The sequence below is a fragment of the Vipera berus genome (assembly GCF_964194415.1).
Source record: "Vipera berus genome assembly, chromosome: 2".
Lineage (NCBI taxonomy): Eukaryota > Metazoa > Chordata > Lepidosauria > Squamata > Viperidae > Vipera > Vipera berus.
The window spans coordinates 130,360,546-130,374,015 of record NC_138203.1 but is presented as its reverse complement, the minus strand read 5'-3'; the positions used below and the strand labels follow the sequence as shown (position 1 = coordinate 130,374,015).

The 13,470-nt window shown below is 42.8% G+C and overlaps 1 protein-coding gene across 2 annotated transcripts in view; it reads right to left on the bottom strand.

Moving 5' to 3' along the window:
• Nucleotides 1–2,750: 2,750 nt before the first annotated feature.
• Nucleotides 2,751–13,470, bottom strand: part of ITGA5 (integrin subunit alpha 5) — an 86,663-nt gene continuing 75,943 nt past the window's right edge. The window contains exons 24-30 of one of the 2 annotated variants that reach the window (XM_081319468.1): nt 10,400–10,505; nt 9,243–9,395; nt 8,405–8,506; nt 7,291–7,404; nt 5,949–6,050; nt 4,839–4,961; nt 2,751–3,736 (exon numbers count right to left, since the gene is read on the bottom strand). In XM_081319468.1, coding sequence (XP_081175594.1) covers nt 3,653–3,736; nt 4,839–4,961; nt 5,949–6,050; nt 7,291–7,404; nt 8,405–8,506; nt 9,243–9,395; nt 10,400–10,505 — 784 coding nt within the window. In that variant the 3' untranslated portion in view covers nt 2,751–3,652. Of the gene's footprint in view, nt 3,737–4,838; nt 4,962–5,342; nt 5,476–5,948; nt 6,051–7,290; nt 7,405–8,404; nt 8,507–9,242; nt 9,396–10,399; nt 10,506–13,470 lie in introns of those variants that run through there. The other variant, XM_081319469.1, reaches the window with a different exon arrangement.

Genomic DNA, 13,470 nt, shown 5'->3' with positions numbered 1-13,470 from the left:
CGTAGAAGCATTCATCTGGGCATGTTCTCCCAGTCACTTGATTGGTGGTTTATCGGAAGCCTCCCCCTCCTTCTAGGGCACCAATAGGCTAACATATTAAAGGCGACTTAAGTTGGGTTAAAGGGACGCGGTGGCTCAGTGGGTTAGGATGCTGAGCTTGTCGATCAGAAGGTCGGCAGTTTGGCGGGTCAAATCCCGAGTGCCGTGTAACAGAGTGAGCGCCTGTTACTCGTCCCAGCTTCTGCCAACCTAGCAGTTCGAAAGCACGTAAAAATGCAAGTAGAAAAATAGGGACCACTACGGTGGGAAGGTAACAGCGTTCCGTGCGCCTTTGGTTTTTAGTCATGCCGGCCACATGACCACGGAGACGTCCTCGGACAAGCGCTGGCTCTTTGGCTTTGAAACGGAGATGAGCACCGGCCCCTAGAGTTGGAAACGACTAGCACACATGTGCGGGGGAACCTTTACCTTTACTTTACCTTTAAGTTGGGTTAAAGGCTACAAAAAACTCCCAAATGCTGGCAGAGGAAAATACTAATAAAGGAGAAGGGTGGACACGAGTTCTTGGTGCTCTCTGAGCTTGCTTGTTTTCTTGCAGACGTTTCATTTTTAACTGGTCCTCTCCTGACATGGCTGCTCAGAAGATAAGGGTTAGCGTAACATTCCATGCACAGCCTAGGGTTGACAAAACATTTTTTAGAATAAAACCTTGCGCACATCTAGAAATTCTAAGCAAGGCCTGTCGAGCTGAAACGACTGTGGCAATAGAAAGTTGCGGCATAACCCCCGTTACCCCCAGAATAATTTTTAGCTGTCTAGAGCACCATGGTACTATTCTTAATTTGGGATAAGACTAATATAGTTTTTGAACAAAACCCATTGACCGGTTTTCAAACTATTGTCATGAAGGCTTCATATACTACATCTGATCCAAGTCAATGATTCTAGAGTTTTCACTTTGCCACAGGGAGATTTGTGATTGGTGTATTGGGCTGACTTCAGTAACCAGAATTAATGCCCATTCACCCCCATGGCTATGAAAGGAATATTTGTTTATTTATTTATTTATTTATTTTAATTCCATTTATATCCCGCCCTTCTCCGAAGACTCAGGGCGGCTTACAAGCTTAGCAGTAGCCTTCATTCTATGTATATGCCTGCTTATTAGGGCTTTCACACACACCCCCAAGCGGCATTATTACAAAGTCAGCTTAATTGCCCCCAACAATCTGGGTCCTCATTTTACCTACCTCGGTAAAAGTGCTGTGTAAACCATTAAAGCTACTCGGGCACATTCTGAAATACCCAGTTTAAAGCTCTGCAGGAAACATGTCATCAAACTGTTTACTGGATGGAATTTCACACATTTGATGCAACAGAATGAATTGCCTCAGCTATGTAGTCTGTGACTTGGCCACTCACACGACTCATTTTTATTGGCCCTTCCCTCTAGTTTTGTTATTTCGCTATTGGCCGAGGCCTAAAATGTCTAGTCGGCCTAAAAATGGCAATGGAAAGCAAAATAGGTTTGCACAGGTCAATAGCTCTGACCAATAATATTCCAAACCTGGTCTCAAGATCAGTATTTTAAATCACAGCATTTTAAACCAAGATCAGTATTTTAAATCACTTTCACGGCTCAGGTTGCTTTTATCACCTACAGTAGCTCTGCATTACAGTACTGTATTAAAGCTTGTTTCCCTGGGCTGTCTGATTCCATCTAGCTGACTTGACCCACGTTATGCTGCTTTTTTAAATACTTAAAAAGATACTCATTTCAGTCTTTAACCTTCCTGCCCCCCACTGCCAAAACCCCCCCAAAACCAGGCTAAAAATTTAGCGTCTTGCTCTCCCGCAACACCAAGAGCCAGAACAACACAAAATAATGTTGAAAAATGTTGCCTGAAAAAGCCTGCCTCAACAGAAAAGTTAAACATATTTGAAAGGCCAAACTAAATAAATAAAATACTGGCATAGGTACCAAGTTCACTTCCATATTAGGCTATGTATTGATTGGGGGGGACACATAACAAGGATCCCAAGGGACAGATGTTTCTTAGGGCATCTTGAAAAGGTTTCTGCATTCTGTTTTTGCAACTGTCCTTCATTCTTCACAACCATCCCAAATAATGCTTCTACCAAAGCTCTCCTCTTAGCTGTTCCTTTTACGTGACCCTCTACTACTGCTTACTACTACTATTTATTACTACCCCCTACTACTGGAGGCTAAAACATATGAAGAACGGTTGCACGAAGAGGGCATGGTTAGTCTAGTGAAGAGAAGGACCAGGAGTGACATGATAGCAGTGTTCCAATATTTGAGGGGCTGCCGCAGAGAAGAAGGGGACAACCAATTTTCCAAAGCACTTGAAGGCCAGACAGGGAGCATTGGATGGAAACTGATCAAGGAAAAGCTTCAACCTAGAAATAAGGAGAACTCTTCTGACAATGAAAACAACCAACCAGTTTGCCTGCAGTTGTTGTGGGGTGCTCCATCACTGGAAGCTTTTAAGAGAGACTGGACAGCCATCGGTCAGAAATGGTATAGGGTCTCCTGTTAATCAGGGGGTTGGACTAGATGACCTATAAGGTCCCCTTCCCACTCTGTTATTCTATTCATCTAAAATGCTTATTTACACCATCAAAATCCCAACTCCCTTGAAAAGAAACAAGCAGTTCTGGAGGCTATTTACCCATTACCCAACCACATGGTGCTAGCATTTACTAAGTAGACAAAGTAGAAAATAGGGAAGCATTTATTGCACATTGGACATTTTAAATTAAAACAGCAACCCCTGTCTCTGCTACCAAGAGGTGGCACTCGCTTCCTCATTCTTCCTTCTTTTAATTAAAGTGGCATCTGAAAAATAAAAATCTCTAGCGGTTTCCGGGGATCAGTGCGAAGACCATCGGCGAGTCCGGGCCGACACCGGGTGATGGCTTGGCTTCCTAATGTGGCAAATCTTTGGCATCGTGGGAGCATCCGGCCTTCCCAGCTAAAGTCTCTGCCCCATGTCGTCCCCCACAGGAAGCAAACCGGGGAAGACGGGAAAGGAGAGAGAGCCCAGGATCCTCCATTCTGGTCCACGGAGGAGAAAGAGCTGGACTCAGGAGGTGATTGTGCTTTTTTTTTCTTCTTTCCTTTTTTTTTCTTTCCTTCAGCCAAGCTGTGTTTAATCTAAAGAAAACCCGGCAGCTTGAAAACTGTCCACAACGATAGTCCCTTCCCCACAGGTGGACGGAACAGACAGCTTGGCTTAAGAGGCCTGAAATCAGGCCAGCACCTGCCGCTGCAGCGGCTTCAAGTATTCCCTTGGGCTGGCAGCGAATGCCTGTTGCAGCCCGCAGTTCACGACACAAGTTGTTTGCAGGATCCAAGCCTCAGGGGAGGGGAGTGGCTGGGAAAGGAGGGCAGGTAGTGTCAAGGTTGGAGGGAAAGCAGAGGGGGCTTGGTGCACTAAACCCTGCAGTCACCCAAGGGGCCCAGTGTCTGCGGCCCTGCCCTTCTACGCCTTGCCGGTGTTGGTTGGAATCCCTCCTCTTCCTCCTCCTCCTCCTCCCCAGCGCTCTTGATGGGCGATCCGAGTGCCTCTTTGCAGGACGGCGGCAGCAGCAGCAACACACACACACACAGAGGGCAACGCTGAACCCGCTAGGCCTCTGAAGTGGCTTGTGGTTTCAGCTGAGCTTTCTCCATGGCTGTGCCATAAGGAAGGGAGCGTTTGAAAAAGCCCAGCTAAGAACGAAAGGAAGAAAGAGAAAGTCAGCATCTATACAGGACGTCACCCACAGAATTTTATTTTATTTATTTATTTAATTTTTTAAAGAGCAAATTCCATTGCGGTTGAGTGGTCTTACGGAGGCACGTTTATGTTCCTTGCTCAAGACCACTGCAATCCAGTTAGTACAGAAATACCTCTAGATTTTTTTTTTATCTAAAAGAGAAGAGGTAAGTTCTCTCTTTCCATTTCTCTTGACATTAAATTGTTGTTCTTATTTTTTAGTATCTTTGAATCATTCTTTATTCCTAGAGGATACCTGGACAAGTCCCTGCAGTTTTCTCAGAAACTTTTTTGGAGGTCGTTTATCACTATCTTCTTGCTAGGGCTAAGATAGGTGACTGAGCTATGGTCACCCAGCTGGCTTTATGTCTTGAGGCAGGACTAGAATTCAGAGTTTTCAAGTTTCTAACCTGATGCCTTAAACCACTATACCAAACTGGCGGGGTGGTGGTGGTTGTCTCAACCCGTTGATTAATGCTGAAAAACTAAGTTCATAGTTCTCTAAACTCATAAGGACTGGAGCCATAATAATTAAAAACTCTTGGCTCAATCACATCTTCATGTGCATCACGCCCCACTTACAGAGTTTCAGCTGAATATTGGCAAGTGTCTCCCTTAAAAACACTAAACATGGATTCATGCCGTTTTCCTGACTGCGCACAGGCTACTTCGTGCAGCAGCAGAATGCTAAAAAAAATGTAATTATATGTGCTTTGGGTTGCAATTCTCTCTGTTGCAAGCCAAGCTATACACATGTGGAATCCCAGGGAAATGACTCAGAGTGAATTCACCAGGGCAGGGCTAGAAAATCACAGGTATTGCAGAAGAGTCAGGTGCTGTCCGAGGTGCTGAAGCCACTCCCCCACTGACACCATTTAATGTTCTGTATGCCACAGCTTTTAACTGGCTTCTGAGATTTCAGAATCTCCCTATCTGCTCGCATTTTCTTACATCTGCAGTCCTTACAAGTCAAGTAACTAAAACAGTACTTCGGAGCTTTAAAGTTTTCTCTCCGACCCTGAATTCCTCTATTATTAGATTGTTCCGTGAACTCACCTTGTACAACACATAGATGAGCAGTGCCAACAGCAGCAGTCCAATCAGGATGGCTAAGATGATGATCCATAGAGGAACACCTTGGCTAGTCTCTGCCTTAGCCCAATGGAGTGATGTTGACACCTGTCACCAGAAAGCAAGCATGAATAAGAGATATCCAAAAGTTGTAATTGAAGGTGTTGCATTGGTAGCATCTAAGCCCTGCTGGATCAGCACATATGCTATACAGTCATTCTTCGAAATGTTAAGAGGACCTCTACTTAAGTTGTATAATTTTACCATATGTAGTATGAGTAAATGAGTAAATAAGTATCTGAGAGCGTGACTTGTTATGGAAAAAATAGAAGTGAACACTGTGTACACTGCCTTGAGCTGTGTAGCAAAGATAGGATGTTCTGCAAAAATTTTTTAAAAAATAAGAATAAATTCCTGTTTACGACTCTGTAATCCCTTACTTGGGGTGGAGTCGGGGCAACTGGATGGAGCTGGCCAGATGCCCTTCCTGATGCCATGTGGAGTTCGCAGTAGATATTTTTTTTTTCTTTGTGCTCTAGGAGAGAAACATCTGCCACTACCTAGAACACTAAACTTTCCAAATGGGAGGTGAGCACCTTCACTTCTAGGCCACCATGTTGCTCTAATAAATAAATAAATAAGAATAAACATCCCAAATCCACCAGGTTGCCAAGTATGTCATTCTCATACATTTCAAAATAGGCCACTGGAAAGAGAGTGCCCCTTTTTTTTTAAGTTCTCCTAGGTTTCAAACCATTCGGTCTCATTAGGCAATCTAGTACCCGGATTCCAGAATTCAGAGAGGGAGTATAACCTATTCTATTCCACTTTTTGCCCTCTTACCATAATTTTCATTTATCCACTTTTCAAGAATATATCCAAGCTGGACTGACCCCACCCATTCGCTACCTCCTTCTCTGAGTTGTGCTGATCCCAATCTCTCTCTCTCTCTCTCTCTCTCTCTCTCTCTCTCTCTCTCTCTCTCTCTCTCTCTCTCTCTCTCTCTCTGTTGTGGAAAAGCACCTTGCAATTTTAATAATGTAACTGGAATAATCATCTTGGAAAAATTGGTATTCGTAAGGGCAGAATACGGACCTTCAGATGAGCAGTGGAGTGCTCTAGAGGCTGAATTTTGTAGGGCACCTTTTGCATATGATAGATGGCTTCACACTGGATAGCTTGGGGATAGTTCTCTTTCTGCAAGTGAGGAAAGAATAATGAGAAATGGCTCTACACAAATGTTGGGTTGAACAGATTCACTGGAGGTGAAGCAACCTTAATATGGAGGAATCAAACATCCCATTCCCAAAGGCTTAATACTATGAAAGCTAACACTTATACTAAATGAATGGGAAGGAGCAGGTCATTATTTTTCTGCTGGGATTAATTATTGCACTTTTTTCTGTATGCACCGTATGTACATAGATCAGAGGTGGGCATGAGGTGAGGGGTGACATGTTACATGTTTTATGCCAGCCATGGCAGTTCCCCAAATACATCATCAGATGGAGCAAAGAGGCTTCTTTGCTCCCCTGCAGCAGCCCCATTGGCGAGAGAGTTTTATGGCTAGGGAGGGGCCGAGACCCCCCATAAATACCTCTGCTCAGGGGCTGCTTCTTTGCTCTAGTTCTGCTTCTCATTTCTACTTTCTCTCTTGCATGCATTCTCTATCATACAAGCATGGATGCTTCCATGCCATATAGCTCTTTCTATATAATCTATCGATGAATAAAGCTTCATAATGACTGCATCTCTGCATCCTGCCTTTTTTTCACTTGGAAGCACCTTAACGATCCATCGATCTCTCGGGAGGAGCTCCCCTGCTCTCACATGACATGATAGCAGTGTTCCAATATCTCAGGGGCTACCACAAAGAAGAGGGAGTCAAGCTATTCTCCAAAGCACCTGAAAGCAGGACAAGAAGCAACGGATGGAAACTAGTCAAAGAGAGAAGCAACCTAGAACTAAGGAGAAACTTCCTGACAGTTAGAACAATTAACCAGTGGAACAACCTGCCTCCAGAGGTGGTGAATGCTCCAACACTGGAGGCTTTTAAGAAGAGACTGGACAGCCATTTGCCTGAAATGGTATAGGGTTTCCTGCCTGAGCAGGGGGTTGGACTAGATGACCTCCAAGGTCCCTTCCAACTTTATATTATTATTATTATTATTATTATTATTATTATTATTATTATTATTATTATTATTATTATTATTATTATTATTATTATTATTATTAATTTTAGCCTGATTTATCCTATTCCCTCAACTTTCATTCCTTTCTGTGCCAGCTACTGCTACAACCTAGAATAGAATAAGGAAGGTGGTGGGGGGGAAAGTGGTAACACACAATTTATTACAAACAAACACACACACACACACACACACACACACACACAATTGGGGCTTGGTGAACACCAAAAATATAACGAGTTTACCTGTTGAAAGCTTTTGGACCAGATACGAAAATAGAGACGTAAGCTGACACTTTCCTGCCGTTGCAACGCTCCCATGCGGCAGTGTAGTTGGAAACATTCATCTTCATCACACTTCTGCAGTGCAAGAACATTGAATAATCAAATGAGACATCAGATGAAAATATCTCATCAGCCTTGAAGGAATTGGGGCCAAACATCTTTGTGAACCTGAATGTCTGGCCTTACTTGACCTAAGTATCCTCTTGCTGGTTGGATTATAACTCAGAATGCCCAGACAATGCAACAAATAAAAACTACAGTCTAAGATCTTGAGGACAGCAGAATGGGGGAAGGCTGTTCCAGTGATTAAAATCAAGGGAATGTGAATTGGGAGATTAGACCAAAGTTCCTGTGTGTTATGGTTGCATCTTTATTTCGAAGAACTACGGGAAAGAAGGATAATTAGGTTTGAAAATAAGCTATTGAAATGCATGTAGTACTGGTGCTGCTCTTTGGTTTGTTTATTCCGCATGTGTTTGTTTTGTTTATTTATTTAAATTTATTGGCCACTCAATTCCCATGGACTCTGGGCAGCCCACAATGGTGACAAAAAGAATGAGCCAACATTGCAGATGTAAGGAAATCTGTCAACTCTACCATGAACCTGGCTGATCTTTTTTCGTTCTAGGTTGCCACAAGAAGGGGGAGGGGGGAGATAGTATTTCTGGTAGTCTAAACGTGAGCAACTCTTGTGGGAACCAAGGTCATTCCCATGCCGGAGGGGAGGAGGAGGAGGATCGCTAAGTCAGAAAGCCCGCCAAGGTGTTCTATTGGGTAGCATGAATAGAGGGGTGGGAATTGTTACACTGTATTACTTTGATTCTCTGATACTTTTGATTCTTGGAGGGAAAGTTTAGATCTGGTTTCACTTTTGAACGTGCATCCAATAATCACGTTCTTTGAGGGACTTTCCTGCCTCGAACGTCTGATTTATTTGGTCTTATGGATCTGAACCTTGACAAAATGATTAGTGCAGCTCTTAGGCTGGTCCTAAGACATCCTAAGAAAATCAAGGGTAGGGAGCACAACTCTCGTGTTTTTAAGATGTTTCTTAAAATGGTGGCGCAGGGTTTACCAGAGGGAAAGTGCCTCCAATGTTGCCCATGTTCAATCCTCCGTCTTGCTTCTGCACATAATGCTGCTCCTGCCCAGGAAAAGGTGTTGGAGGTTGCTCCAGCTAAACACCCAGAGAGATGGGGAGGGAGGGAGGGAGGGAGGGAGAGAGAGAGAGAGAGAGAGAGACAGAGGGGTGAATCTTCATAAGTTCATTGCCTGTAACTACCAATTGTAATCTGCTTGTTTAGGTTAATACAGTTTTCCCCATGGCTTTGCAAGGTATCTTAATACAGCTGCCAGTCAGAAAAGTCCTTCTGAATGCCAGTGTTACTCTGGCTGATTCCAAGGAACAGTGCTCTTGTGCGACACATGCTTCCCAATGGCAGAAAATCCTCCCGCGTTGTTACAACTCAGTCTCAGGCTTGTTCGTGTTCTACACAGAGCAAAGGCAAATGTCTTGTGGAAACAAGCTACTTGTTGAAATGTTTATGAAAATAACCTGCAGGCAAAAAAAAAACACACCAAAAAACAAAAAAAACAAAAAACACACCACCCAAGCAGCTTACCAAAGGGATGGAAGACTTGGGATGGAACAATGCACAAAAATTTCCATTGCTGAGAAAAAAAGGGCAAGTTATTAAAAGTAACCAAATAACCTATAGCCAAAACTGGGAAATTAGCTGTCTTCTGCAATTTATTCCTTCCCCTCTTCATGTTGGTTCTGAGTTTCTAAGCAATCTCAGCTGCGGCCTTTAGGTTTTAGTGGCTGAACTCCCAGTCTCAACATTTAGCGGCCAGGCTAAATGTTCCTTCAGTTCCATCCTTTGTGTTCCCCAGCCACAGAGGTCACCTTTTACCTGCAGACGTGATGGATTAATGGGGCTGCTGGAGGTACAATTTGCCTGCACCGTGTAGCTTGTCACATACAGTATAGCTCGTCCTTGCACTCGGAGAGGACAACTGATGTCTAACACTCCTTCGCTGATGGCGCTGGGCCCCTCATTGACAAACTGCATAAAAGAAAATAAAGAAATAGGGGAAATTATCCAAGGAATCAAGGAACCGCTTCACCCTAGATAAGGCTGCCCACTTACTTTGTCCTTCAAGGTTGAGAGGCAGAGAAGCAGATCACCTGCTAAATGACCTTGCAAACCAGAGTAAACTTGGGACTTTCTATAATGCAGAACAAGCTACGAGACCTCCCATGAGACAAGCTGCAGCCATTTCGTAAAGATATATTTATCAGCAATCAACTAAAGGATAGTGCCATAACAATAGTCAGTAAAAAAGCCATGTTTCCATTGCTAGCCAAACATTTTTTTTGGAAAATATCCCAGATATGAAAATTTAACTTCTGTATAACCTTGTACAGATGTTTCCTCCACCTGTGCAGGTATACTGTTGTGAACGTTGAGCTTTTGTTAATCTAGATCTGCTTCCTTATTGTTAGTCTCTTTCAGATGTATAAGCTTGAAACTCCCATAATTCCTAGCCAGGGTCACTTACGGTCACGTTCCTTAAGAATTTTGGGAGCTGAGGCTGAAAACATTTGGAGGCTACCATGTTGGAAAAGACTGGCTCAGAAGGACATTTTAGGAGCTGAACTGGATCCAGAAAAGATATGCTCCCCCAGGACATCTGGCCCATTGACCAGTAGCCTTGGTGGAGCAGTGGGCTAATGCCTCCTTAAGTAACACCAGCTGCCTGCAATTAGTGCAGGTTCGAGTCCCACCAGGCTCAAGGTTGACTCAGCCTTCCATCCTTCCGAGGTAGGTAAAATGAGGACCCAGATTGTTGGGGGCAATAAGCTGACTTTGTAAAAATGCCACTTGGGGGGGGGAGAAAGCCCTAATAAGCAGGCATATACATAGAATGAAGGCTATTGCTAAGCACATTGATTTGTGCTTCTTAGATTGTAAGCCGTCCTGAGTCTTCGGAGAAGGGCGGGATATAAATGGGATAAAAAAAAAGTTCCAGTTATTCCATCAACTTCTGCTCAGCAAGAAACACCCACCTCATAGACGTGGCAGACCCCAGGACCGACATCTTGTTCACGCTGCACTGATCTACCGGGGACCCAACCAGACACAGGTAGAGATACAGCGTCTGGCATGGATGCTCTGTGGAAGAGGCAGAATAAAAGCATTTCAGACATGCACCAATTAATCACTAGGTACTAGAGCAATTTAAATAATGACGTGAGGCAAAATTAAAGCAAAATCAAAATGACAGTAATCAAGTCATAACGTCACATGACAATCATTGCAATGTCTGCTAATGTACCAGTGACCTTTACTGGGATGTGTAAGCGTGAAAATCAGAACATGTGTGTGTGTCCCTCTGGCTAAAATTCAAAATTGAACTTCTGCTAACATATTTCCCCCCCCCCCCACTGAGAATCAAATTATAAAACTAATGTTTGGCAACAGTATGATCTGAATTATTCGATATCTTTATCCCATTTTTCTATAATAGGCCCAAGGCTGTGGATTTAATCCACAATTAAGCAATGCAGTGATAATTATTATTTTTAGGTGTGTTTTATTTATCTAGTAAAACAGAATGAGGAGATAAGGAATAAAACAATAAAAATGCAACAAGAATAAATGATTCATATTTTTGCTATTTCTTAAGGTTATTATGTTCTGGGGGAAAATTACACAAATTGACTTTGAAATGAAGTTTAATATTTTTAGGTGCTCATATTCCTTTGAACCACATACTTATTACATGGTAATTGACAGCTGAACTAGGCAAATAGTTTTTCTACTTCCTTCTTACTGCTTATAGTTCTTTAACACTGAAAAGACAAATTTATGTCTTCAATTACTGAGGGAACTGAAGACTGGTGTCATAGGCACAGATATAATGAAATATGAACTGTTATGTAAAACTTTATAGACACACAAACACACACACACACTCTTACTATAAGGTAAAGGTAAAGGTTCCCCCGCACATGTGTGCTAGTCGTTTCCGACTCTAGGGGCCGGTGCTCATCTCCGTTTCAAAGCCGAAGAGCCAGCGCTTGTCCGAGGACGTCTCTGTGGTCATGTGGCCGGCATGACTAGACGCCAAAGGCGCACGGAACGCTGTTACCTTCCCACCATAGTGATCCCTATTTTTCTACTTGCATTTTTACGTGCTTTCGAACTGCTAGGTTGGCAGAAGCTGGGACGAGTAACAGGCGCTCACTCTGCTACGCAGCACTCAGGATTCGACCCGCCAAACTGCCGACCTTCTGATCGACAAGCTCAGCGTCCTAACCCACTGAGCCACCGCGTCCCTTACTCCTACTATACACATGTATAAATTTTTGTTATTTGCTGTGGGTTTTTTTCTTTTTGTTACTGTTTTACTATTTTATCTTTGTTCTGTTTTATCAAATAGAATGCAAAAAATATGTGTAATGATACGATGAGCTAACAAACAATCAGCGAGCAGTTTCAGCCTTGTATACAACTTTATTTTCGTTACTAAAATAAGCTTTGAATACAGGGTTGAAAAATGGAGTAAAACAATTTTTAAAATTCAGTAGTAAACTTGGTTCTCCTGCTTAATAAAAAATATGAAAAATGGCTCTACCCCTTTTAGAAAATGGCTGCTGGCACGCAGTTCAAGTCCACTGCGGCCCCTGAGTCAACACAAATTTTGCATTCTGTTTTAATATGTCTTGTTCTGATACAGTTATAAATAAAAGTATAATCAGTCTTCTGCTACTTGGGATTTCTTGATGGTCTTCCATTCAAATATGTGCTAGAAGCAGACCTGTTAAGATGTTTTGAGCCTAGTCAAGGTTGAGTGTCACCAGCTGTGCATTTATGATCTTCCTTTAGCCCACAATGAAACTCAAGGTGGTATATATTAGATTACTTAATGTCTTCTATTCTTCTCTCGGATGTAATTGCTGAAATATAAGTCTTAAGACCATGGCCTGCAAATGATCTGCTCTACTCAACATTTTGATCTCTTCCACCTTGTCTGTGGAATCAACCATCCTTCAATCAAGAATAGAACAAGTTTGCATACGCTCAAACTACTTCAGATTATAACCCACTGAAATGGTATTTTTTCATTAATGTTCTACCACTTGGTAACTTAGGAGGCATTCATTCAAAACAGCTTTATAATTTTAAAAGAAAATGTCTAGGAAACCTAGGTAAAGAGGGAAGGTGAGCAATTAGTTGTGGAGATAAATGAAGAAGAACCTCAAAAATTTAATCCTTGCCGTTTTAAGCAGCAAATGTTGGGGAGGTTTAGCAGCAGGTCTTGGAGATCAACTGCCAGAAGATCTCCCCACTTGAAGCCTGTGGGGGAAAAATCTTTTTTGGTGAGAAGAGTAGAAAGACGCGTGCAATAGTCTTGATTTGTCAGAGGCAGGGTTTAGAAAGGAGGCAGGATCTTCCTAAAATCCCAGAGTTGCCTATAGGCGAGACGGGTGGCAAACAAGTCTAATAAATAAACAAAATAAATAAATAAATGAGAAATAGATTCCTCAGGGCTATAGGCTATAGCTTCCTCATTCCTGGTTTATCCGTTTCTTGAAATATGATCGTGCACATGTCTTCCATGACTAAGCAGCACTCATTGAAATTGCTATAATTAGAGGAGATGTTGTTCTAAGCTACTTCTGCAAAAGCTACTAGCCTGCCTAGAGGTGGTGCAATTGCTAATTAAGAAACAGGCATTTGCTTACAGAACTGGGGGATATAGAAGTTGTACTATTGGATTCATGAGGACTCCTGGAAAAAGAAAGCTTTTCTAAACTTTTGACCAATGGTTTCAAGTTTTGACTTGTGACTGAAATAACAGACCCTACAGGTTTTTTTTGTTCAAGAGAACGCCAGCTAATCAGGAACATTTGGCTAATTTGGTGTTATAACATTTGGTAACATTTGGTGTTACCCCCCCCCCCCCCCCGTTGATAGGGCTCGCAACTTGGGCGTCCTCCTGGATTCACAGCTCAATTTTGAAGACCATATAGGAGCCGTGACCAGGGGGGCTTTTGCCCAGGTTCGCCTGGTGCACCAGTTGCGACCCTATCTGGACCGAGATGCTCGTGACCTCCCATTTAGACTACTGCAA